The following is a 27,911-nucleotide window of genomic DNA, read 5'->3' on the forward strand; positions in this document are numbered from 1 at the left end:
CTGGCATGGGTGCGTCAGTTGGAGCCGGAGTTCCTAACCCAAGCACACTGAGAAGGAAGGGCGTTCACACAATGGTAAGGCTTCAGGCCTGGTGTCAAAGCAGGATGGAGGGCACTCGGTCGGGAGTGGGAGTGACCCAGGGAGGGAGTCAGAGCCCACGCGGAGTCAAGTGTCCCTGTGTGTGGATGGCTCAGAATGGGATGGCTAGGCAGGGTGAGGAGGGCATCCTCACAGGTCCCCTGAAAAAAAGCAGGTCACCAAAGACCACATAATGTATGACCTAATTTGTGAAATGTCCACACAAGGCAAATCTATACATAGAAAAGTAGGTTAGTGGTTGTCTGGGGCTGGGGAGATTGGGGAGTTAAAGGGGAGTGATTGCTAATGTGTGCAGGGCAACTTTTGAAGTGATGAAAATGTTCTGGAAATGGTGGTGATGGTTTTAAGATTATAACAAAAACCATTGAACAGTATAACTTCAGCTTAATTTTTTAATTGTATGCTTTAAATGGATGAACTCTATGGTAAGTGAATTATATCTCAATAAAGCTAAAATTAGAGTAAAGCACATTATTTCCTCAAAACATTAAGCTGACTGGAGTGAGTCTGATTAAAGCAATACTGACTACAGTACTCCTTTTTTCTTGATAAACTGTTAGCTAATACCATCAAAGCTTTACAGCAATCATTTCAACTAATGTGAATAATCAAATTTAACAATGGTTTGGATGGTGAAGACAACATAGCATTAGCAATGTCATCAACCAACTTCCACTACCTTTTCTATTACTACTCAATTAAAAGGATAACATTATCAAGCCAAGCAATTCTGTTGCCAACTTATTTTTGACAAACACTACATTTAGAGTGGATGCAAAGTGCAATACTGTTGGTTAAAAGGCTTAAAAATTCTTTCTAGGGTTGAAATTTGGTATGATATTGTTGCAAAAAAATTTTCTTACTTCAGATGCCAAAGTAATTTTTAAGAAATTTTATATTTTTAAGAGAATGCCATTAAAAATAACCATTATAGAAATGACCCTTAAGTTTAAAGTATAACAGATACTTAATAAATATTGTTGTTCAGTCACAAAGTCGCATCAGACTCTGCAGCTCCATGGACTGCAGCACACCAGGCTTCTCTGTCCTTCACCATTTTTCGGAGTTTGCTCAAACTCATGCCCATTGAGTTGGTGATGCCATCCAACCATCTCATCCTCTGCCGACCCCTTCTCCTCCTGCCTTCAATCTTTCCCAGCATCAGGGTCTTTTCCAATGAGTTGGTTCTTTGCATCAGGTGGCCAAAGTACTGGACCTTCAGCTTCAACATCAGTCCTTCCAATGAATAGTCAGGTTTGATTTCCTTTAGGATTGACTGGTTTGATCTCCTTGCAGTCCAAGGGACTCTCAAGTCTTCTCCAGCATCACAGTTCAAAAGCATCAATTCTTGGGCGCTCAGCCTTCTTTATGATCCAACTCACATCCATACATGACTGCTGGAAAAACCATAGCTTTGACTATATGCACCTGTGTTGGTAAAGTGATGTCTCTGCTTTTTAAATGCTGTTTAGGTTTGTCATAGCTTTTCTTCCAAGGAGCAAGTATCTTTTAATTTCATGACTGCAGTCACCATCTGAAGTCATTTTGGAGCCCCAGAAAATAAAATCTATCACTGTTTCCCCATCTATTTGCCACGAAGTGATGAGACTGGATGCTGTGATCTTAGTTTTTTGAATGCTGAGTTTCAAGTCAGAGTTTTCACTCTTTTTTCACCCTCATCAAGAAGCTCCTTAGTTCCTCTTTACTTTCTATTAGAGTGGTGACATCTGCTTATCTGAGGTTGTTGATATTTCTCCCAACAATCTTGATTCTACCTTGAGCTTCATCCAGCCCAGCATTTCACATGATGTACTCTGTATATAAGTTAAATAAGCAGAGTGACAATATAGTCTTGACATACTCTTTTCCCAATTTTGAACCAGTCCGTTGTTCCAGGTCCAGTTCTAACTGTTGCTTCTTGACCTGCATACAGATTTCTCAGGAGGCAGGTAAGGTGGCCTGGTATTCCCATCTCTTTAAGAATCTTCCACAATTTGGTTGTGACCCACAGAGTCAAAGGCTTCAGCGTAGTCAATGAAGCAGAAGTAGACATTTTTCTCGAATTCCCTTTTTCTACGATCCAACAGATGTTGCAAATTCAATCCCTGGTTCTACTGCCTTTTCTAAATCCAGCTTTTACATCTGGAAGTTCTAGGTTCACGTACTGCTTAAGCCTAGCTTGAAGGACTTGAGCATTACCTTGCTAGCATGTGAAATGAGTACAACTGTTTGGCATTGCCCTTCCTTGGACTGGAATGAAAACTGAATTTTTACCATCCAGTGGCCACTGTTGAGTTTTCCAAATTTGCCAGCATATCAAGTGCAGCACTTTAACAGTGTCACCTGTTAGGATTTGAAATAGCTCAGTTGGAATTCCATTACCTCCACTAGTTTTGTTCATAGTAATGCTTCTTAAGGCCCACTTGATTTCACACTCCAGGATGTTTGGCTCTAGGTGAGTGAGCACACCTTCGTGGTCACCTGGGTCATTAAGACCTTTTTTTGTGTAGTTCTGTGCATTTTAGGCACCTCTTCTTAATCTCTTCTGCTTCTATTAGGTCCTTGTTGGTTTTGTCTTTTATTGTGCCCATCTTTGCATGAAATGTTCCCTTAGTATCTCCAGTTCTTTTGAAGAGATATCTAGTCTTTCCCATTCTATTATTTTTCCTCTATTTCTTTGCATTGCTCACTTAAGACTTTCTTATCTCTTCTTGCTATTTTCTGGAATTCTGCATTCAGTTGGGTGTTTCCTTTCTCCTTTGGCTTTTGCATCTCTTCTTTCCTCAGCTTTCTTTTTTTTTTTTTTTTTTTTTGAGATGGTTTTGGCCACTACCTCCTGTACAATGTTACAAACTTTTATCCATAGTTCTTCAGGTAATCTACCAGATCTAATCCCTTGAATCCATTCATCACCTCCACTGTATAAACATAAGGGATTTGATTTAGCTCGTATCTCAGTGGTATTCATTTAACATTTAATACATGTTGAATGGTTCTAATTTAGCTTTTAAATAAAAACTTTGGTCACTACCAATAAACACAATTTCATGTACTTTCATCCTAGTTGTTACTACTCAATTTTATTTATCTTCTACAATGTACGGCAATCTAGTGTATTTGTAGATAACAAATACTTTACTGTATAAGGCAAAAACATGTATTTGAGAACAAATTAGAGAAAGAAGACTGCAGCTCAACTACTGGGATCTTTCAGGAATAATGGTATAGTTCAAAACTACCTGTTTATAAGAATTTCAGCATAAAAGACATATATAAACATTGATTTTGTACAAAACTGGCCATTTTATGTACTTGACCCAAAGGCATGAACTCCTGTATTAAGGTGTATTCAATTTAATGTTTTTCTTTGGCATCTATGGGATTTTGTTTCCTTTATGCCAACAGTTATCAATTTCATTAATGTACTGGGGATCCAGTACAGTCCAAGTAAGTTTCATTAAAGAGAACAGGATGAGAAATTGGGACCAAAATGATCTCAGGTTTATAAGTAAAATTCTTAAGTTTTACAAAAAAACACAGAAAAAAGTCTGGAAGAAAACAGTCTGGATTCTACTTGCAGGTAAATTCCATGAAAAAGAGGCAATTTCTGTTCACTGCTTTACTCCTAGTGCCTAGAATAATGCCTGAACCACAGAACAGCGGTCCCCACCCTTTTTGGCACCAGGGACGGACCAGTGTCATGGAAGACCATTTTTCCACAGATCAGGGTACAGGGTGGGGTGGGGACACGGCTTCTGTATGATTCATAAGTATCACACTGACTGTGCACTTTATTTCTAATATTATGACATCAGTTGCACCTTAGATCATCAGGTATTAGATCCCGGAGGCTGGAGACCCCTGACATAGAAGACACTCACAGCTCTTGAAACGAGGTAAAATATGCATAACGTCTCTGTTAACCTTAGCAAGGGATAAAAAATCTTCAAGTTACAACATGCACAGAACAGAAGATAAAGTTGTAAAATACTTTTTATTGTAAAAACAGAGTCAATAGAAGTGGACAACATAAATGTTATCTCAGAACATTTCCCCTTGGTTCTTGAATTTGCTAGGTTCCTATGTACCACCAAATCTCCATTAGCACATGTCAGGTTTTATGGTTCTTTTCAGATACGTTTATTGATTATGTGTAAATATTGCTTAGAAACAAAAGTCCATATGATATTAAAACAAACAAAATGCCTGCTGTGCCTTTCTTTCACATTTCCTACAGGGAGACCTATCTCAGGCGCTTCCACAATTTAAAAGTTAAGTTAGTGCCTTAACCAAACCAAAGAATCCCCTGTCACAAATTATTAAATCAAACCTCTCATGACATCTGCCTTACATCCAGATTTAAAGATTTTAAAACAAAAGAATTTAAAATTTAAAACAAACTTCAGGCTGATTTTTCGTATTTGAAAGATTATTTGCAGCATACAAATGGAGAGAGTAGTGCAAAACGCATCAAGTTTTATGTGATAAATATACTTTCAACCTAATGGCTGCCTCAAAAGCAGAGAGTGAAAAATTACCCCTTCTCAAAAGCAATCTAGACGGACTCAATCAAGTTCACAATTTAGAAAGATCAACTGCTGCTCTACTCCCATAGATTGCAAAATGATTTCAGAAACATATTAAAACATACAATTGTTTTACAAAAATAGAAATATTGTTTGGGACTTTACAAAATTTTATAAAATATAATACTATATTTGTAAATTTGAGATAGCTTCACACTGAAATAGAAAATACTTCCACAGATATGAAGTCTACCAAACTTAACTGGTCTGTACTGACCATCCTCCTACATTATTTCTTCCAAATCTTTATCTGTGCTCTAGCATGAGATTTTTTTATAGAGATTGTTTATATTTTGAGAAATTGTGTAAGATTTTTCATTCTAGAAACAATGTTAAAGCAGATGAATTTACACCTTAAAAATATGTCAGCGGATATAATGCAATAACCATTTGTCCTTGGTAAATTTCAAACCAAACTCCTAAGAATGACAATTATAATTTGGTACCTATAAAGTAAAAATATAATCACAACAATAATGTTTTATGAAAAAATATTCATACAGAATGAAGGACCTCAAAATTTAGTTACTTGTAGCTGTCAAATGAGAAGTATTTCCTAATTACACCCATCTATAACATTCACTTTATTACCTCAGAAAGCACCAGTGTAGTTTTAAAACAAACTAGAAAGTGAGAAGGTAGGGGCTTATTTCATGCAACAGTGCTATTATGATAAGGCACCACCTGGTATATGAAAAAGTATTTCCAAAACATGTATTTCTGTTACTGGTATCTTAACCTTTAGATAGGATGGTTAGAAAAAAGCTAATAACATAATTCACTAACCATATCTTACTCCTTTCTCCATCCTTTGCTTTTAGTTTTTCCATATAACAGAACATATAATAAACAACAATGCAGCACATGATATGTTAAATGTCTCTTCCCAACCATCCAAGAAAGTAGTCTAGAATTAAAACAAGAAACCAAACATTTGTCTGATATATTTGCAATAGTCTGTCCCTGTAGAAGAATAGGGAGCTGGGGGAGGTGAGGAGAGGTGGCAGGGGGAGGGGGATGATAACAGGACCTATTTTCTATAGAGTATACTGAGGCACATAGGTTGAAAGTTTCTCAGGCAAATTCATGGCAAGAGCAAAACTGAGAAAAAGCTCAGAATTTTACATTCCCCCAGAGCTGATTTCTCAGATAGTCACACCCGATTAAATATTTATATATGCCCTTAGTCACTGCTATCATCATCATCATCATCATCAGATACATCATTTAAAGGAGGCTTCAATGACTGACTGTAAGAGTCCGATCTAGCAGGCTGGCACGTGGCCATGTCCCCAGTAGAAAGCAGGTCATAGCAGAAGTCACAAATCCGCACAGGCTTAGAGGACTGGCTGGGAAGAAGAAATCTCTTTTCAGAGCAGGGCCCACAGACAACAAAACCACATTTGCGGCAATGGTGACGACGATTAACAGGTGTGAATTTTGCTTTCTGACAACGCATACATACAGTTGCCTCAGAGTCAGGAACCCAGACGGCAGCATGTTCATTACTGGGTGTCTTCCCACTTTTGGAGAGTAAATCAGTGACACACTTATTTATATGATTCATCCATTCTGACTTCTCAGTGGCAGTGGCAGCATAAACTGCAAATGATTTCGTTGGTGTCTTGATCAGCCATCCATTCCTCAAGTCTCCCTCATCTTTGATGGAATCAATTGTGACATTTTCCAGGGGAATAATATGTTGTTTGTTATATTTTTTCTTCTGGATGACAATATTGCCATATACAAGAATATCATTAAATAAGAAAAACTGCCTTGCTTTGGGCTTTTTTCTGCACAACTTAGTCAATACGCCTTCGCCAATAAGAACACGTCCAGGTATAGTTAAGGGCTGGCCAGCTGCTCCAAAACAGTTTTCTACTATATTTATACGTCTAGTATTTGCTTCACTGTTTGCCAAGCGATCCACCATCTTTTGCTAATAGCCTTAAAAAAGAGAGAGAGAGAGAAATCAGCACATACAAATTATAAATGCATGTAAGTTTTTAAAAGTGACACCATCTAAATTTAATCTAACAAATCATTGCTTTTACCCCAAAGCAAAGTTCTCCAATTGTTTCTAAAATAATCACTAAGCACACCAAAAGAGGTAATCTCTCTCAATTTTCATAATCATCAAAAGCACTTATTAACCATCTCTATATAGTACCATACTAGTTAAGAGGATATTTATGCAAGAATAAACTTATTACAGACGTAAAACAACAAATAATTATAAAATTAATAAGTCATCAGTTCCATAAAATTTAATCTCAGAGGTATTCTGAACAAGAGGGTCAAATATTATATTAATATAAACTAAGAGAAGTGACTAATTTTTCCAGTAAGCTCTTACCACTGAGCTGAAGCCTCAGTTCTCTCACCTGGATTACCAGAATGGTTTCCCAACACATATCACTGCCTGAGGTCTTGCCCCTTAATCAATCTTCAGGCAATAATTTCACAAATGCAAATCTGATCATGCCATTACTCAAAATTACTCCCCTTACCCTATAAAATGCAGAATCTTTAGTATGGCATTTAAAGCCCTTCATTATCTGGTTCTTCGTTATCTTCCCAGACTCATCCTAAGTCACTCTTTACCTCAAATCCTATGTTCTAAGAAAACCCTATCAATGGCAGTCCACTTCAACCACCCATATCTTCTCTCACGCTGCTGCATCCTTTACCATTCACTACCCCCAGCTAACTCTTATTATCCTTCCAAACTCAGGTTAGGTTTCATACCTACTCCAGGAAGCCTTCCTTAAACTCAGTTAGACTGAACACCTTCCTCTGTGCTCTTCATATTCCCTGTACCTTCTGGACTCACTCTTGTGGAAGGACTGAAATCTGTCTTCTCCACAGGCTGCAATGGAAACTAAAGGGCAGAGATCATCCAATATCTGCCTTTGAAACTCACATCACCTGTCACAGCAAAGGCACTTAAAAATGTTGACAAGAACATCTTAGCAATATGCAAAACCCATATTAATTTAATTTTAAATGAGCATAGATTTAAGCTCTAGATCTAATTTTTCCCCCAATCTTGGGTCCTTATAAAGACTTCTTGCCTTCCACAAGAATGGACTCTGCCCCTGAAAGTTATTCCCAAGAATTAATGACAATGCATGGCTCCAAACTGTGACGGCCTCTCTTTCTAATTAGGGCAAATCTGCCAGCCAATTAACACAAGTGCATCACAGAAATAAAAAACAGTAAACATACAAAGAGGCTTGATTCCGTTTATAATTAAGTAAGCAAATAAAACATTAGGATATATTTTCATTCAGCAGATTACCACAATTATTTAAATTTCTTAGGAAGCAGTTCTATTACGGATATAGGGACAGTTACCCTCATATACTACAGAAAACATGTGCACCTGTAGGTCCAGGCGCTTAAAAGAAAACTGACTTGAGGGCATAAAGATATGTACAAGGGTATTCAATGCAGCACTGTAACAGAAAAAAGGAAAAGCTCCAATGTTTTAAAAAAGGAACTGGTTGAACAATTAATATGCTAAATATCTGTTAAGAATATGACAGATCTAAATACAGTGATATGGGAAAATGTTCAAGATATTTAGGTGGGGAAAGCTGAACATAATGATCTCATTTTTGTTTCAAATATATACCAAATTTCATCAAATCTAAGATCCTATTGATTTTTAAGATAACAGTCTCATTTTATGTGCTATTGAGAATGAAAAATGCTGCCAATTAAATCATAGTAAACTCCTGATTATAAGACATCCCAATTTTAAAGACACAAAATATAGTAAAACCTGTTCATCTTTAGACTCAATGAAATATGATATAAGTTGCATAATAGAAACTAGTTAAGTATGTAAAATTAGAAAACTATACACTATAATATCCACAATGGTTATTTAGCTCTGGGAAGTACAATTATGGATAATTTTTCATAATTTACATTATAGTCAAACACTCAACAAGTGTTTGTTAGGCATGGATTTAGGTACAGGAAAATAAATCTAAATACACAGGCAAGGTCCCCACTTTTCAAGGCTTACCTCCTAGTTGGGGAGGCGGTAAACAGGAAAAAAAAAAAAAATCAAGAAAATCTGTGCAGTGGTTTTCACATTTATTATTTTCCTATTTTAACTGTCTCAAACTCCTGTGAAATAACTAGAGAAGTTTTTCTCTCCCAAAGAAGCATCTAGTAATATTAGCTGAAATGTGAGCTGAAGCAGAATCTAAGGCATGAAGAGAGAGATTCAGGCAAACAGTCTGGAATAACTACTCACTGGGAGCCCAAGCAAGAGCTTTACTATACTTCTACCCAGAACAACTTTATAATAGAATATGCACTATTAGCTCCATTTTACAGATGAGTAAATGGACACAAAGGAGTTAAGTACCATGCTCATGGCTGTCACAGAACCGGGGCTCAAAGCTGATTCCTCCGCGCTGTAACCAATATATTACGCACACTAATTATTCCTTAAGGCTCCACTGACTCTACAAGAACTAAGAAAGTTACTGCTAGCCTCTGGACCCTCACAGTAAACCCTAAACCTACTGAGGATAAAAGAATACTAATTTGAGAAAATAACCTGAAAGGATAGGTCATCATTATTTATTTGGCCAGTCTTCTGATTTTGCAACGTATGAAGCCTGAATCTCTGTTCATAAATTTCTTCCCGTTTAAAAATTATGCAATGAAAGTGCAGTTTAGGGCATTAACTGTTACTTGGCTAGAACAAATAGCTTTCAAAGTTTGACAGTGACACTGATATGAAATGTATTTCATATTGTAGTGTTACAAACATATATAATTCAACTATGTATGATGTATTCTGCTGCTGCTGCTAAGTCGCTTCAGTCGTGTCTGACTCTGTGCGACCCCATAGACGGCAGCCCACCAGGCTCCGCCCTCCCTGGGATTCTCCAGGCAAGAAGACTGGAGTGGGTCGCCATTTCTTTCTCCAATGTGTGCAAGTAAAGTCGCTTAGTCGTGTGCAACTCTTTGCGACTCCATGGACTGCAGCCTACCAGGCTCCTTTGTCCATGGGATTTTCCAGATAAGAGTACTGGAGTGGGTTGCCAATGCCTTCTTCGGATGTATTTTAGCATCTTCATTTATTTCAATGACAGCTGTAGCCCATTTGATTGACTTCCGTAATGGACTGTAACCTATTAATGTATTTGAAAAACAATGAGCACAAAGAACTTAAGGCCTTTGGCCTCCCTTCCCTTATCCCTGTCAGTCCTGAAATATTTTCTGACAAGAAAAGGAGAAGCACTGAGCTTGAAAACCCAGGAATATACAAATGCCACACACACACAAACACACACAGAGAAAAGAAGGTTGACCGGGCACAACAGGGAGGGACTGAGAGGATGAGAGACTATCAAACGGGAAATCAAAACACCACCTTTAACTGGATAATTGCTAGATACCCCAAAGCAGGTTCTCAATAAACTGGATTTATAAGGCATTACCCTTTGGCCTAGGCTGAAAGAGGACCTCTACCTTCTCCCAGAGTCCAAATTCAAGTCTACCACCTGAGGTGCCCCAAACAGTAAGAACTCTCAAAGAGTTTTGTGAGGGTATCAGAATACAAGAATACTGAGGCTAGCCAAAGAGCGAGCCCCTTGCATATCTGCAGGAAAAGAAGACAACTATTAATATAAAATGTGGCCCAACTGAACTTCTGTCTACTTTTCTTAGGCAGGAATACCAGTGAATACAGTAAGAGCTAGGAAGAATAAATCTTCTGGCAGAGAAGGCTTATTTAGGATTGATTCCAAGAAGAAAAATTACTGGGTCAAAAGGCACCAATGTTCAGAGCACAGGCTGCCTTTTACAGGGTTTCCATTCTGAAAGGCAATACCAATTTACCACGCAGCACAATGACTGTACCGACCCATCTTGTCTCACACAGAATATTTCCCTTTAAAAATTTCAGCAGGGTAGATTTTTTTAAATGTAGATTTCTTATTCATTTCTTTTACTTTTATTTATTATGTCTATCCATTCAAAAACTGTTTACTGAATACTTTCTAAATGCCGGATATTATCCTTTTCCTCTCAGAGCTCAGAGTCTAGTAGAGAATAAAGACAGTAAGTAAGTAAATGAACAGGTGATTCTAAAAGGTGAAGTGCAATGAAGGAAATCAGCAGTGTGCCAAGATATAGGGAAAAAACTCATTTATTCAATAATTCAAAGACTTCACTGAGGTGGTGCTACACACTGGGTCTTAAAGGATGAGGAGTCAGCTTTACAAAGGAACTAATACTATGAACAAAGGTCCTAAAACAGGAAAGAAGAGTACTTTCAATTTAACTGCATGTTTTATTTTATAGCTACCTAGTGAGGCCGGCCATTTTCTAATATGTTTACTAATCTGTACTCCTATGTTCATCTATTTAATTATTAATCTGTATATTATACAAAAAGGTTATTAACCCATTTACCTCAGTGATTTTCCTAGTGTATTATTCTGCAATTTTGTTTATGGTGTTTGACACAGAGGGAATTTTTCATAAGTAGTTATACTTACATATATTTTCCTTTGTGATTTTTTCCCATGACTGCTAAACTTTTCTTATCCAGACATCAGGTGTTCCTATTTACTATTCTGTTTTATTAGATGAATTTTACATTTAATGCTTTTATACACCTGAAATTTATTCTGGCATAGGTAAAAAACCCTTTTTTCTTTTCAAATATTCACACTCTAAAGATGTCAACTGCTCTAGAATCATCAAATACTGTGTGACCTCAGGTTTCCACACTTACAAATGGAAATAATAATAGCTACGTCAGGAGAGGATTAAAGGAGATAATGTATAAATACTGTTCAAAGCAAGTAGTCAACATGTGGTAGCTATTATTTATTGGTATTAATAATCTAATCTACTGATTTATGATGTTCTCTCATATTAAACTTTTATGCAGTATTATAACACTACTTCTGGGCTGTCTGGTCTAATCCTTTACTCTGTTTTTAATTCTTTTGTCAGTAACATGCACCTGGTAAAACCAGCCTAGAGTATTTCCCGTTATTTAACATTTTACACGTTTTAGCTAATCTCCTCTGTTTATTCGTTCAGATGACATCTTCTCAGAACAGTGGTTCCCAACTTAGCTGCCTGAAACCACAAGGGAGCTCTAACCTTTAGAACACCAGAAAGAACAGTCATCTCAATGTACCATCTGGATCCAAAATATTATTTTCATTTACTTTTACTACATTAAGTCATTTTACAACCAACTTACAGCAATACGAATAAAGGGATAGTAAAAAATAACTTCAAGAACAATCTTTATAACAATTTAAACATAGCAAATTTCTTATTCCATGTTTTTGTTATTGAATGCATACAGATGCAAAACAATCTGTATGTTTGCAAATGATAAAAGATGTATCCTTTATATCCAACTAACTGCTCGTAAGTTATCAATCATGAATCTATAATATTTCCATTTGCTTTTAGGAACATTGTTTACTAATCAATTCTGAGTCTTGAGAAATCGTCGAGAAAATCATCAGTTGAAGACTTGCAGGCTGAGATTTCACTAATAATGCTTTACCATCATCATTAAGTCTAAGTGTAGCCTTTTCTTTCCACTTATCTTCTGACTTGTCTAATCGCTCTGAAATGTATAGTTTTGCCCTTTTATTGTCATTATATGGAAAAGGTAAAATTAAAAAAATCTATATTAGCAAATATGTTAAAAGAAAGCTTAAAATAAATAGAAAAGACTAAGAAGGGTATCTCCAAACTGCTCTTGCATCTTTTTGAAAAATGATGCAATCCTTTGGTTAATGCAATAATAAAACTGAAAAATGGTGCAATGGTGGTATTTTATCACTGTATCATCCTTCTAGGCAATTACTTCTATGTTCTTTTTTTTGGGGGGGGGGGGGCTGTTAATAATTCCTAATAGTAAAGTACTTCAAGATATAGGAAAAATAAGATCACTAAAATCCTGTACTGTATCTTAGATTTATACATGTCTAATAAGCGCATATGGTAATCACAAGCTATGTTATTTAGTAAGTAAAATTTCCTTTTTGTTTTGAAAATCTCTAAGAAATAATAAAATATATAAGTATCATTCATTACAAATATTAAGAACCAATTAAAATAGAAATTCAAAAACCAAAATTGAAAGCAATAGACTGTGATGATGAATATAAAAGGTTAAGAAACATGGTTATCTAGATCTCTCCCCAATATGTTCTGATTTTATTAGTCTGAGGTATGTGGGGTATGGCCTACACTGCTGCTGCTGCTGCTGCTGCCAAGTCGCTTCAGTCGTGTCCGACTCTGTGCGACCCCATAGACGGCAGCCCACGAGGCTCCTCTGTCCCTGGGATTCTCCAGGCAAGAACACTGGAGTGGGTTGCCATTTCCTTCTCCAATGCATGAAAATGAAAAGTGAAAGTGAAGTTGCTCAGTCGTGCCCGACTCTTAGTGACCCCATGGACTGGAGCCTACCAGGCTCCTCTGTCCATGGGACTTTCCAGGCAAGAGTACTGGAGTGGGGTGCCATTGCCTTCTCCGTGGCCTACACTGATATCCTTCAAAATTCCCCAGGTAATTCTACTGTGCAGCTCAGGTTTAGAACCATGTTAAATTACAATAAATAAATGAAAAAAAATAAACAGACCAAATCCACTGAAATTTTGATGAATTTATATTATAGTCATAAATTAACTTGGATTAAATTAACATCTTTATAATTTCAGATGTTCCTAACAGGTTGATACTATCTCTTCCCAAGGTTTTAACCGTTGGGTTAATGGGCCTAGTAACTCTGTAGGTTTTGTATCACAAGATTATTATGTTACTTACATCGATTCCCAGGTACTTCATACTTTGGTTGCTATTTTGAATCTCTTTTCCACATTATATTTTCTAATTCATTATATGAAAAGTACTAATATTTCTGTTAGTTTCTTCCCATATCCAGCCACTTCAAGGACCTCTACATTCTAGCCCACTCCGGTATCCTGGCCTGGAGAATCCCATGGACAGAGGAGCCTGGCGGGCTGCAGTCCCCGGGCCGCAGAGGAGGACACGCCTGAGCGTGGCACAGCACACGTTCTAACAGTTCTCCACATGATTCCCCTTGTCTTCTTTTTCAGCAAATGGTGTCTGGCAGCCTTAATTCATAGTTTAAAACAGCAAAAGCATACCGAAAACAAAACAAAGACAAAAACAAAACAAAGACAAAAAAAAGAAATCCTCTTAACCTTTAAGAAGTCAGCTTTATAAACCAATTGTAAAAAATTAAACCCTCCAAAGTTTGAAAAAAAGTTTTCCTGTGGACAAGAACTGTATTTGAATTGTCCAAGTTCCACTCTAGTCTTTTACTAACCTTGTTTCTAAAGTTAGTATGTTCTTCAATCGAGTGTCTACCACCTGTTAAAAATGTAATACTAGATGAGGCAAAACTCTCTTAAAAAGAATACTAGTTACAATTGAGAAGCAGTCCAACTGTCACAGAATACTATGGCCCAGTTCTTCTTAGTGAAAACCAATACTTCGTATCTCATCCTTGCAGGTGACTTTAAAACAAAAAATCATCTAATTTCTTACTTGAATCCAAGACATCTGATATCAGTGAGAATGAGTATTCATTCAACTGTGCACTATACCAGAAAAAACAATAAACTATGAACCAAAAGACCTGGATTCTAATCTCAGCTCAGGCACTAAATAAGAGATTTCATACAAACTACCTAACCGCTCTACACCCACCCACACCAGCCACCACCTTGAATAAAATAATCTGCAAAGCCCTTTCGGTCTTTAAAATAATGAACTCTGATAATAAATAAGTCATACTTCTGGTTTACTACAAGACTTTGTTGTTTTCGTTTTTTGTTTTTAGTCACTAAGTCGTGCCCAACTCTTCTGCGACCCTATGAACTGTAACCCACCAGGCTCTCTGTCCATCGGATTTCCCAGGCAAGAATACTGGAGTGGGTCGCCATTTCCTTCTCCAGGAGATCTTCCCAACCCAGGGATTGAACCCGCAACTCCTGCACTGGCAGGCAGATTCTTTACCACTGAGCCACCAGGGAAGCTCACTACAAGCCTTACTTGCCTACAAATTAACTTTCAATCAAATTTTTGACTGTGTCTTAACATCAATCAACATTTTAAAATCTGTGTTACTGCTGAATTCAGACTACAGCAAATGTAGAAAGAAAAGAAGACACAAACAGGAAAGCAGGAAGGAAAAAGATATTTTTAAAAAGCAGCAACTATCAGAGGTACATCCTCCTTGGGCAAATGTGTAAGTGTTACAGCAGACTATCCCTCTCCTAATACACCTAAGTCTAATGAACAATAATTCTACACACCTAAGCAAAGGACAAAAAGGTTTTACTTTCGAAAGTTATATCAATTCTTATCTTGTTATTTCAATTCTTACCTGTATCCATTTACCTATATATAAAATCTTACCTAGAATTTCCTGATTATTATTATCAGGAAATTCTAGGTAAGATGATCAATAAAAAACTAGGATAATAAAGCAAGAAACGGTTGAACATGTGGCAAATTAAATTTGGGATTTTAATAAAATGTATTTATTCTATCAATAAGAAAAGACAAAGTTTTTCCCTCCCCTTTCCACTAGGACGCCATTTTTTTTTTTAATGCATGGTTTTCCATTATACTTTGCTACCTTCAGAAATATTTATTCCATTCATTGGACTTTACTATGCACTTGGGAAAAGCCACTGAAGACACAAGAAACCTAAAATATATGGTAATAAGTATTAAATATGCTCAAAATAATTATTCAAACACTAACAGGAAGTGAAAAGTAAAGCTATGACTAATTTAGCATCTCAGTAAAGGCAGTTTCAAATAGGTTAGGCATGATAGAAAAACTCACCATGGTATATAAAGAACAACTAAGCCACAGTTGAAGATTTTCTAAAATTAATTTAGAAAACCAGAAGGGTCACATTGTGAATTTTAAAAAACGGTCTTTAAAGAGGGGAAGAATATGACCTCAAGCTGAAACAAGTCTTCTAGTCTTTAACTTGCATTTAAAACACACCACACAAAACAACATTAATATTCTTTAACTACAGCTATGACCAGGTAACTCTCTATTCAATAACCAAAGGTTCCCTGGCCAACTAAATCAAATCCAAAATCCTTACTCTAGTATGCAAAGCCCTTCAGTTAAGCCCCAGCCTGCCTATCTATTCAGTTTTGCCTCTTTCTGTATGTTCTCTTACAATCAAATCAGACTACCAGTTATTCCCAGGATATGCTCTGGGCTTCCTCCCCTCCACCTGCTACTCTGAAATCTTATCAGTCAGTTCAGTAACCTCACTGCCACGTGGTGTTTCACCTGTACCATTTGATGGCACTTACATTCTATTAAATTTTATAAAAATGTCTATGTCTGCTTATTTTCAACAGGTCTGGAGGTTCCTGAAAAAAAAGAACATCATTTCCTACAACTTTGTATTCCCAACAGTGCCTACAAAATTGCTTGCATATACATACCACCAATGTGCACTGAGCAGTTAAAAGTGGCAGCAACTTCTCAATCTTGGGTTTTATAAAAATCAAAGACATCACTTTTGACATTCATAGTACTAATTTTCACACAAAACAGGAACCACACCCCACACATCAAATGCTTCACTAGGCCCACAGATTTTAAATTTACAGCAAATGTTCTGGTCTATTTAACTGTAGTATCTAATTATGAATTCTAAGTGTTGAGCATAGCAGATCCTGTTTTTAAAGTCTCAATCTTATGATAATATATAAAAATGATTTCTTCTCTTGCCAAAAAGCACAGCTGTTTAGTTAGCAAATAAAAAATGATGATGTATGCGTATTTTCATCAACAAATTTCAGATTAAAAAACTGCATCATTTCAGAAAGTATTTGTACAGGGGCAGCTGCACAGTGCTGACAGCTGTTAAATCACTGTATAATATGTGAAGAATAAAGCCGGTGCCATCACAGCCCTAACAGTACTTACAACCTCATCATATTCAAGACTTTATGCTTTGTGTTAAAGGGAAAAAAAGAATGAACCAGACACTGGGAATTAAGACGTGTTTCCAAAAAGTTTTAATAAAAAACATAATGAAATAAATACTATAATTTAAAAAAGTGGTAAGGAAGAATGCAGCAGGTGAACACTTGAAACAGGTTGTGAAAAAAAAGTTGAACTTCAAAAGACAAAAAAATGATAAGGCATAAAGCCCTACAAGTAAAAATGTGTTGTAAAAAAGTTACATGTACTCCAATCCCTTGCTTTTAAAATCAGAAGAACTGTAAGGACTCCGAATTTTTAAAATAAAGTGTTTCCCCCTCTCCCCCAGAAAAAAAAAGTTACATGTACAGCTGCAGAAGAGGTAGTATAAGAGTTATTTAGCAGAAGAAGCTATTTAGTGGAAAAATAGTGGAGGAAAAACAGGGGAGAGATCTTGTTGATTCCTGAGGGTTCTTTTCAAAGCCTCAGGAATGAGTTGCCTGATTTGATCTGGATTCTTTTAAGATAACTGTGGAAACAATGAAAGATTTCACAAGGGTGAGACTGAAAGCAGGACCCAGCTGAAAATTTACTACAAAAGGGGAAAGCTGAGGCAAGGCTGAAGTTTGCAACAGGAAAAGAAAAAACTGGTAAGGTTCAGGACTGCCATAACTAATTAGATGTGGAAGAGCAAAACTAAAATTAAATCCCTGGGTTCTTAGTGTAAGCAATATGGAAGCTAGTAAAATCAGCAATTTTCAGTTAATTTCAAGTAAAAAAAAAAATTTACTGATCACTTTGTACAAAGATCGAAGTACTCAAAACTCACACTTTTTGTGAAGAAAGGTAGTCACCAAGCTTATATACAGATATATGTAATTCATGTGTTATACATTAGGATATGTTTCCAAAAGGAAAGAGGATGATGGGAGAAACTGATAAGGAAGGAAACAAAACAAGAAAGTGTTTGGTACGCATATAATGTGCTATGAACAGAGGAATATGATTACCTCAAATCTGTGCACTCAAAGTCTAAAGGAGCAGAGGAAAAACAAACCAAAAGATAAATTTTTTTTAATTAGAAATATAAAAAGAGTGATGAAACCTCAGGCCAAAGATTATGGTTGGGAGGTAACTTTGATCAGAGGGAATATTTAGAAACAACTCTTAAATGACTAGAAATTCAAGCTAGGCCTTAGAGCAAAAGTCAAACTATTTATGGGAGAGAAAGAGATAAAGATGATGATGGTGTTCAAATACAATAAGGAAATAACTGAGCCCAGGCTGGAGGAAGCAGGGTCTGGGGAATGTATAGCGGTAAAGTAGAAATCTGACTTTACTATATAGGCAATGGGAAGACTAAGGTTTTTAACTAGGAAAATACTAATAAGTACACAAAGGCAGAACACATGACGAGACTACCAAAGAAGCAATACTGAAGGCAAAAAAAAAAAAAAAAAAAAAAAAGGCAAGGGTATATTACAATATTCTCTAAATGAAAGGTACCAAGTCTAAGCCACAAATTTGACACCAGAAATAAAAAGGGGAAGATGGAAGTAAGAGAGAGTACTTCCTCTCTTACTAAGGTAAGGCAGATGGAAATAAGAGAGAGTGCTTCCTCTCTTACTAAGGTAAGGCAGCAAGGATTTAGCTACCAAGTGAATGTGTTTGAAACTGAATGTAAGACAACTTCAAAGGTTTAAGCACTGGGCAGATCAGATGCTAGCTTTGTTCCAGGAGGGAGAAGAAATCATTCTGGGACATACTTATCTTGAAGTACCTTCAGGGTATCCATCAGACAAACATCTATCAGACAACAGAAACACCAAGAAAAGCAGGAAGCTCCAGGACATAAAGGGATTTAGGAGTCATGTGTGAAGAGATGACTGTTGCTGCTGTGAATGAGAGAACAGGGGACTAACCTTTGGGGAATGCCTAGTTTAAAAGGAGGAGAAGAAGCAAGAGAAGAAAGAAGGAGACAAGAGAGCACAAAGCACCTTTTCAACATGCTCTCACATGTCCTCCAAGTCTCAGAGACTAAGTAAACTCATTGTGCTGGAAGGCCACAACAGGCACTGAAACGCGGTGGGAAAAAAATCAAGGACTAAAGGTAAGATATAGTAATATTTCAGAAAGCAGAGTTCTTTGACCCTGCAATTTTTAACCACAGTTTATCCTGAAAAATAAAACTCTTGGGGGTGGTAGAGGGGGCTGTAAAACACAAGTCTTCCCAGTGGCATCAACTCTAATAGCGATAAACAGAACCTAAATTTCTAGCCCTAGAAAGGAATGGCTAAATATAACATTTCAAAAGCCAAATATCAGGACTTCCCTGGCGGTCCAGTGGCTAAGAATCCAAACTAAGATACTGCATGGAGCAACAAAGCCTGGCCACTCTAACTACGGAGCCTGCGCTGCCGCAACGAAGTTCCCTGCATGCCGCAACTGAGACTTGATGCAGCCAATTTTTTTAAAAAAGCCAAATATCATAAAAGAAAACATTTTACTACATAAACATTTTAAACTTCAACACTGGGGGAGGGAAGAATTAAAGTTAAAGAAAAACTGTTGCACAATGTGGCAAAGGATCACATTTTTAATATATAAAGGGCTCCCATAAATCAATGAGATAAAAGGAAAATATTCCCCCCCAAAATGGGTAAGATACAAATGGCAATTTCCAAAGGAACCAATGAAGTGAAAAGTGAAAGTCACTCAGTCATGTCCAACTCTTTGGGATCCCATGGACTATAGAGAGCATGGAATTCTCCAGGCCAGAATACTGGAGTGGGTAGTCTTTCCCTTCTCCGAGGGATCTTCCCAACTTAGGGACTGAACCCAGGTCTCCCGCATTGCAGGCAGATTCTTTACCAAATGAGCTATCAGGGAACAAATGAAAACAACCAGTAAATTGAAAAAACATTGGCTCTCAGTGCTAATCAATGAAATAAAAATTTAAATGATGTATTACTCACCTAAGATGTGGAGAAAATGAACATGCATAGTCTTGAGAGTGCACTGGAAAAGCTTTTCAAAATGCCATTTTTGGCAATGTAAGCACTTTAAAAAGTTTTCACAATTCTACTTCCAAGAAAAATGCAAAAAATAATTAGACCAGTGTACAAAGCTGTTCACATGAAGATATATACTGTAGCTTTGTCTATAATGCTGAAAAGTCAGAAACAACCTAAACATTCAACAAAAAAATTATGGCAAATCCATACAACAGATTTTTAGATAGCTCTTTAGAGAACACAGATTAATATTTAACATGGAAAATTGTTAAATATGGCAGTTTATGAAATAAAAGCTTCTAAACAGCACATACAATATAACTCTTTTTCTTTAAAGTCTGGAAAGACACCCACCAAAAATTCAGTACTACTGGTTATCTCTAAGTATTGATACTAGGGTGAAATATTTTGATACTGCCTAATTATTTTATATTGAACATATTCTCATAAACAAAGAAATGGGTTTTAAATTAACAAAATAGAAAGAATATTTAGAAAAATGAACACAAAATTATGGGTATAATTAGGGCCTTCCCAGGTGGCTCAGTGGGTAAAGAATCCACCTGCCAATGCAGAAGAAGAATACAAGAAGTTTTTTTTCTTCAACTACTGTTTAAACAAAACAAAATATAAAGAATTAAATGGAATTGTAAAGAAAAAAAATGAACGAGTTGATGCAAAGAAGAAAACAGAAAATTCACATCATAAAATCCATAGAAGGAAGCAAGGTCATCTGTTAAGAGCCAAGTGTTTCAAGACTGGGTTTAGCAACCTGAGTTAGGAGTGAAAAGGCAATAAAGAAAATGAGTCAACTTTGGGATGAAAAAAGATTAGAAATGAACTAACACACAGTCAGCTGGAAAACAAATATTTAAGTCATGATAGATGTGCTTTTTTCGGGGGTGCTAGGCAGGGACAATGGAGAAGGAAATGGCAACCCACTCCAGTGTTCTTGCCTGGAGAATCCCAGGGACAGGGAAGCCTGGTGGGCTGCCGTCTCTGGGGTCGCACAGAGTCGGACACGACTGAAGTGACTTAGCAGCAGCAGCAGGCAGGGACAAAAGAAAAAGTAAAAGGTGATATTTACAAGTTGAGAATTGACCAGTAATATAAGGTCAAGGAGAGGAGGACTGTGTGGGACTAGTGGGTTCATAGTATATGAACTACAGAATTCAAGATTGGGAAAAAGGAAGAAAACTAACAGCCTGGGAGGGACTGCAGGTAACCATGAGGACAAAAAGTTGGTTCCCTGGATAGGATGGAAAAATACAAAGACAGGCCCTGGAATGACAATCTCTGGCCACAGTTTGAGACCTGAGGTCTAAATGATGACAAGGTTAAAGAACACAGTCACTCATGTAGGTCATTAATGTAAAATGGAGATGAAGGTCACTGGACTTTTCTAGTGAAGTGTAGCTCTGAATGTGGCCTTTCTGGCCTGAAATAAAGGTAACTATTACTTTAATCTCTGTGCACTTCACTTTCTTCCAAATTCATTCTTTCTAACCTGACAGGAATTTGGCTGGTACTTAACCTCTCTCTGCACTTTATTCAACCACAAAATGAACAGAATAAGAACATGAGAGACTGAATTAAATGAATGGTTCTTAACCCTGACTGCACATTAAAACAAAGAGACCAAAAAAAAAAAAAAAAAAAACTGGCAAAGCTACCTATACTTTGATTCCAAAGCCAGTAATTGTAATTAATTTGTTGAAGGGTGGGGTTCAGGCATCAAGTATTTTTAAGAAGCTACTCGGGGAATGCTAATGTGCAGCCAAAGTTGAGAACTGAACCAGGTATTTCTAAAGGTTCCTTCCCTTTTAAAACTTTTAACTCACTGCCACTGTGCTCATTTGCTGATTAACCTACTGAACATCCTGCACCAAGCACTTCCACAAACATCTTAGTAAACACTGGGAGGCAAAGTTTGTGTCCATTTTACAAATAAGTTCAATGAAGGTTAAAGAAATGAAGTGACCTGTTCAAGATTCAAGAGTCACAAGCTAGAATGGAGCCTTGCTTTCTCTAGCACTCACAGCAACTACTTGAATGCCTTCTGTTCTCTTCCCAGGACCTGCTCTCCTCCCACCCCCAAGCGAAGCACAAAATTTGTGATTTACGGGTTGACTGGAGAGAAAATTATGGAAACAAGGAATTAACCCCAAATTTTACAGTGATTTTATTACAGAATTACAGACCACCACCTAAGGAGGGTTTGCAATTTAAAACAGCACTGTGAGAGTGTATCCACAGAGTACATTTTATTCACTTAAGCCAACATACACCTTGCTATTAAGCACGCAGCTGGTTCCAAAGATAAATTCATAAACAGAAAAGCAATGTTTATGTTTTCCAATAAGATGTTCTAAAACAAAATTCTAAGACAATTCTAAAAAAACAATAAGTGACAAGAGAAATGAGGGTGTTCTATCAAATAACTTAAATGTATAAACATGATCTTCAAATTTTTAAGGCATTAACTATTTCTACCCAGTGCAAACACTAAATACAGTTGCACTTTAAAAGTATGATTACTATCTTTTTGTTGATCCACTGTTGCTGCTTCTTTGATTATACTTCAGTACATTATCTACTTGGAAATTTCATAAACATTCAAGTTCTGCACCCCAAGTCCAAATTTAGTTGAGTTACTAAGATAAAATCTCAAAAAAAGGGGGGGGCAATTAGAAAAGATCGAACTACTTTCACTCTTGAAAAGTGCAACTTAAGAAATTCATGAAGTATATTTACAAAAAGTGTATGTGTATTCATCCATTCAAACCCTTTCTGAGCATCATGTTCTCAGCACCCTGAGGATGAAGAGGCAAGTCAGAACTCAAGTAACCCTTGCTGTTGAGGAAGTGCCATGGCAGAAAAAATGTAATATTTACTGGGATGCATCTGAATAGATAAGTGACTTATTCTTGGGGAGAAGAGGGGGTGGGATAAGGAGAACTGTGCAAAAAAGTTTTAAAGAGCATAGGCTGAGTATTTTTAAGAGGAAAAATTTCAGTATATAAAACCTTGGAAATGAGGGAAATTCCTAGGAAATACACACACACTAAGGAACTAAATTAAAATCAGAAAGAGCAGCTAGGACAGAGAAAACAAAATGGACAGAAACTGCTCCACGAGAATGAGTTAAGTATCCTGCAAAGTTACGCTGTAAGAAAACTGAGAAGGCTTCAGTTATAAGACCTCAGTTAAATACCAAGTTGTCCGCTAGATTTGTGACATTAGTTAAATCACCTCAACTCCAGGTAACTTTTCAGCCCGAAAAACACATATGTATAATGGCAATCACCTGACAATGAAAAAACAAAACAAAAACTAGGAATATTAACAATCAAACCTGAGCATAAGTTCTATTTTAACCTACAGATTAAGAAGAGAAATTCTCCAAGACATGTTGAAGTATTTATCTTATTTGTGATTAAGAATGCTCTCAACACAATCAACAGAAATCTGGAAGCCCAGATGCCTTTATTAAAACTAGTAACTGACATTCATTTACTGGGCTGATTCAAGCTGAATCTTTTCTGATGCCTTGGTCAGCGCACCAGTTTTATTTTTTGAGGCGATTACATGTGCTTTCCGAATAAGTAACTTAATACTATTCACCTCCAATGCTGTGAGGACCCGTAGAGATTAAAAACAGAAGCCTTCCTTAATACTGAATTAACCCGAGGACCCCACGAGCTACCAGAGTACAGAAAAATGTAAATGCTCAGAACACGGTAGGCATGCACCTTTATAAACCAAACGGAGGAGGAAAACTTCACAATGTCAAGATCACTTCACCTTACTCTTAAAGGGAACAACACACGCCTTTCTCTCAGTGAACGGTCCTGGCTTTCTTTGCTGAATTTCTTCAGTAACGCACTAAAAAAACAACAAACCTTGAGTCTATGAATTACAGAGAAGGGCTTGGTTAGCTGTAACCTTCATACTACTCGTTCTTTTCACCGCACACCAAGTTACTATTACAACGTAGTAAGAGCGCACGGGGTATTCAAGCCGCAGGAACAGCAAGCTGTCGGCCTCCCAACAAAAATTTTAAAGAAAAACTTTGGCATACGACTTTAAAAGACTCCAAATAAGAAAGGCATCGGAGCCAGCACTTCTATCAGGGCAAATTGTGCGGTGCCATTTTTTTTTTTTTTTTTGGCCTCAAATCACATAAAAAGACGCTGTTTAAGTTCTCAAATCCCGTAAAAAGACGCTGTTCAAGTTACAAGGTCCCTGATGCCCAGACCCTGCAAACTTTCTGGACAGAAAGACGCTGGCACCCCAAAACGCCAGTGGCCACGACGGACACCCGTCTTCACGCCCTCACAACTTCTCGCCGGACTTCGGGGTCCCCCTCCCCGCGGGCCGGACGAGCACCGGCGCGGCCCTCCCTGCGGCCCGCGAGCCCTCCGGCGGGCGGCCGCGGCCCCCTTAGGGCGCGGGGAGCCGCCCGGGAGCGCCCCGTTTCTCACAGACCCCAACATGGCGTCGGCCGCCGCCGCCGCCCGAGACGACGACACCTCCCCGCGCCGCCGACGGTCCGGGGACCGCGGGGGGGAAGCGCCCGGAAAGTTTCGCTGCTCTTCTCCCGGCCCTCCGGGGGGCCGCCCGACGACCAAGCCCGGGCTTCACCTACCCAGCCGGGCGCGGACGGCCGCAGAGGCGAAGGTCCGACTTCTCGTCCCGGGCGCCGCGCGCGGACTCTCCTCGCCTCCCGCCCCAGCTTCGCAGGCTGTGCAGCCAGCGGCCCTGCGCAGCCGGCGCGCTCCGGACGCGGCGGGCGGGCGGGCGAGCGTCGCAGACGCTCGCAGGTGACCCTCCCGCCCCTCCAGTCGAAGCCCACAACGGCCGGCGGGGCTGGCCTCTCCCCTGCGCGCGCGCGCACAAGCGCGCCGCCACCCACACGCCGGGCGCGGGCGCGGGCACGATCACACCCCTAGCGCTCGCTCCCCTCCCTTTCTGGCCTGCTCCCTCGCCCCGCCCGGGCAGTCCCGCGCGCCAGGCTCGAGGGGGCGGAGCCAGCGCGGAGGCCACACCCGCCTGGGCGGCTGGGGCTCGGGATTGGCTCCTCTGCTCGGAGTCGGGGGCGTGCGCCCTGACGCGGATTGGCTGCACGTGCGACGTCTTTTACCTGGGCTGCCGGGCGCAGGCGAGCCCTCGGAAAAGACGGTTCACCTCCTCGCGAAGTGCTTAACGACGCTATAAAAATGGAAGGAGGGCTGGGCCCCTTTCCCGTCACCCTGAACGGGCCTCTGCGGGGAATTCAGGAACTTTTCGCAACCGGGAAATGAAAGCTTTGGATTTAGCTGCCCAAGGCGTCTGGCTAGACATCTGTTTGCTACATCCCCCTAGCGCGCCCGTTCCTGCCCCCTCACGTGTTCCACTTGCTTGCCCTAAAAATCCTACCGCTTGAAACACAGGAAACGACGGCGGCAAAACATACCCCACATACTCCGCGCAGCCTTTTAAGTAATGCCTTTATTCCCTGACTTAGAATTCTGGTCTTTCCCAAAATTTTCTGTGATACCACAAACGTACTTCACACACCTGGAAACAGTGATGATGGTATATAAGGTTGAACGTGCCCTTCATTTATACCACAGCTAAGTGTGCTGGTGGGTCCGTGGAGACGTAAAATATGCCTAAGATAGACAAGGACTGCGGGCCTGGTGCGGGGGGGGAAGACTGCATATTCACTTCAAACAAAAAGTGAATAGGCAGAAATTAGATTTGAGTAAATTTTATCTCTCCTGTTGATCTATTATATCAAGATTTTGAAAAAATACCTCTTTTATATTTTTCTTGTTTTCTTCATTTTTGTTTTTTCTTTTCTTTGAAATAGTAACTTTTTTTTTTTTAACCTTTGTAGCCACCAGAACCCAGGCCACATAAAAGAGCACCCACCTAGGGAACATAAAGCAGGTCTTGGTTCCAACCAACTTTCTTTTGGTCTGGGATTTGTCCTCTCCAGATCTTCCACCTCCCATCCTCTTCTGTTTGAATATATCAGAAACAAAATTTAAAAAAAAAAAAAAAACTAAAGCAAATGGCAATGGTGAATTTTTTAAATAGGAAAACAAGAAATCACCATCACAGAAACCTTTACAAGTGTTAGCTGTAGTTATCTGTAGACAAGTACAAATGTTCCTAGAACTTTCCTCTCAACCATCACCATACCCCAACTTCATTTTGCCTCATTCCCTCTCTGCATACAGAACAGCCTCTGTCAGTGGAAAGAAGGATGGATTTACCTCCAAAATTTCTTTAAAGTTTGAGATTAGGAATTGCTATGTCAGATCAGTTGTCTAAGGTCTAGTCTAAAGTGATAGGAAACATTTTTAATCACTTACCTATTAGTAAAAATGTTTGCCCTCTCTCACCTCCCATTGTATTTATTTATCTTACCATAAATGTCATGGGGACTTCCCTCCTGGCTAAGTGGTAGACTCTGTCTGTCAATACAGGAGACATGGGTTTAATCCCTGGGTCAGAAATATTCCCTGGAGAAGGAAATGGCAATCCACTCCAGTATTCTTGCCTCGGAAATTCCATGGACAGGGGAGTCTGGTAGGCTACAGTCCATGGGGTTGCAAAAGTCACATGATTTGTGGGTAAACAACAACAAAAGGCATGGACTTAGCAGCCAAAAGGACTACTCAAAGTTTGGCTTTGCCACCAGCTACACAGTATGAAAAGGTAAAAAGATATGACATAGGAAGATGAGCTCCCCCCCTCCCAGATTGGTAGGTGCTCAATATGCTACTGGGGAAGAGTGGAGAAATAGCTCAGAAAGAATGAAGAGGCTGGGCCAAAGCAGAAATGACGCTCAGATGTGGATGTGTCTGGTGGTTAAAGTAAGGTCCAATGTTGTAGAAAACACTATTGCATAGGAACCTGGAATGTTAAGTCCATGAATCAAGGTAAGTTGGATGTGGTCAAGCAGGAGAGGGCAAGAGTGAACATCAATATTTTAGGAATCAGTGAATTAAAATAGATGGGAATGAGCAGATTTAATTCAGATGAGCATTATATCTACAACTGTGGGCAGGAATCCGTTAGAAGAAATGGAATAGCCCTCATAGTTAACAAAAAGAGTTCAAAATGCAGTACTTCAAGAAGCAACAGTTAGAACCGGACATGAAATGAACTGGTTCCAAATTGGGAAAGGAGTATGTCAAGGCTGTATATTGTCACCCTGCTTATTTAACTTAAATGCAGAGAGTACATCATGTGAAATGCCAAGCTGGATGATTCACAGGTTGGAATCAAGATAGCCAGGAGAAATACCAACAACCTCAGATATGCAGATGTCACCATTCTAATGCCAGAAAGCAAAGAGGAACTAAAGAGCCTCTTGATGAGGGTGAAAGAGGAGAGTGGAAAAGCTGATTTAAAACTCAACATTCAAAAAACCAAGATCATGGCATCCAGTCCCATCACTTCACAGCAAATAGGAAAAAAATGGAAACAGTGACAGACGTTATTCTCTAGGACTCCAAAATCACTGCAAATAGTGACTGAAGTTTAATGAAATTAAGACCCTTGCTCTTTGGAAGAAAAGCTATGACAAACCTAGACAGCATATTAAAAAGCAGAGACATCACTTTACCAACAAAGTTCCGTCTCGTCAAAGCGATGGTTTTTCCAGTAGTCATGTATGGATGTGAGAGTTGTACCATAAAGAAGGCTGAGCAACGAAGAATTGATGCTTTCAAACTGTGGTGCTGGAGAACTCTTGAGAGTCCCTTGGACTGCGAGGAGATCCAACCAGTCCATTTTAAAGGAAATCAGTCCTGAATATTCACTGGAAGGACTGATGCTAAAGCTGAAGCTCCAATACTTTGGCCACTTGATTCAAAGAGCCAACTCATTGGAGAAGATCCTGATTCTGGGAAAGATTGAGGGCAGAAGGAGAAGGGGATGGCAGAGGATGAGATGTTTGGATGATATCACCAACTCAATGGACATGAGTTTGAGCAAGCTCCAGGAGATGGTGAAGGACAGGGAATCCTGACATGCTGCAGTCCATGGGGTCGCAGAGTCAGACATGAACAGCGACTGAACAACAACCCGTGTCCTTGGCCACACCCAAATTTTGCCTTAGTTTCTTCACTTGTAACATTAGGATATTTAAATTATCTACTTCACAGCGTCATATGAAGATATTGAGTTAATATTTGTAAAGCATAGTGCCTGGTACAT

General features: G+C 38.7%; 1 protein-coding gene across 2 annotated transcripts; it reads right to left on the reverse strand.

The window, feature by feature from the left end:
• Positions 1-4,074: 4,074 nt before the first annotated feature.
• Positions 4,075-24,660, reverse strand: PLEKHF2 (pleckstrin homology and FYVE domain containing 2). 2 transcript variants are annotated; one of them, XM_055546618.1, is made up of 2 exons: positions 24,346-24,660; positions 4,075-6,632 (listed from the first exon to the last, which is right to left on the reverse strand). In XM_055546618.1, exon 2 carries the CDS (start codon positions 6,616-6,618, stop codon positions 5,869-5,871), a length of 750 nt encoding a protein of 249 aa, XP_055402593.1. In that variant the 5' UTR covers positions 6,619-6,632; positions 24,346-24,660; the 3' UTR covers positions 4,075-5,868. The 2 variants fall into 2 exon arrangements, with proteins under 2 accessions (XP_055402593.1, XP_055402594.1); XM_055546619.1 differs by lacking the exon at positions 24,346-24,660 and adding an exon at positions 13,518-13,662.
• Between the last annotated feature and the right edge of the window lie 3,251 nt (positions 24,661-27,911).

Source organism: Bubalus kerabau, chromosome 14 (assembly GCF_029407905.1).
Source record: "Bubalus kerabau isolate K-KA32 ecotype Philippines breed swamp buffalo chromosome 14, PCC_UOA_SB_1v2, whole genome shotgun sequence".
NCBI classification, from domain to species: Eukaryota; Metazoa; Chordata; class Mammalia; order Artiodactyla; family Bovidae; genus Bubalus; species Bubalus kerabau.

Excerpts from the sequence above, each read along its gene's own strand:
- PLEKHF2 (XM_055546618.1), bottom strand. The coding sequence starts at position 6,618 with ATGGTGGATCGCTTGGCAAACAGTGAAGCAAATACTAGACGTATAAAT.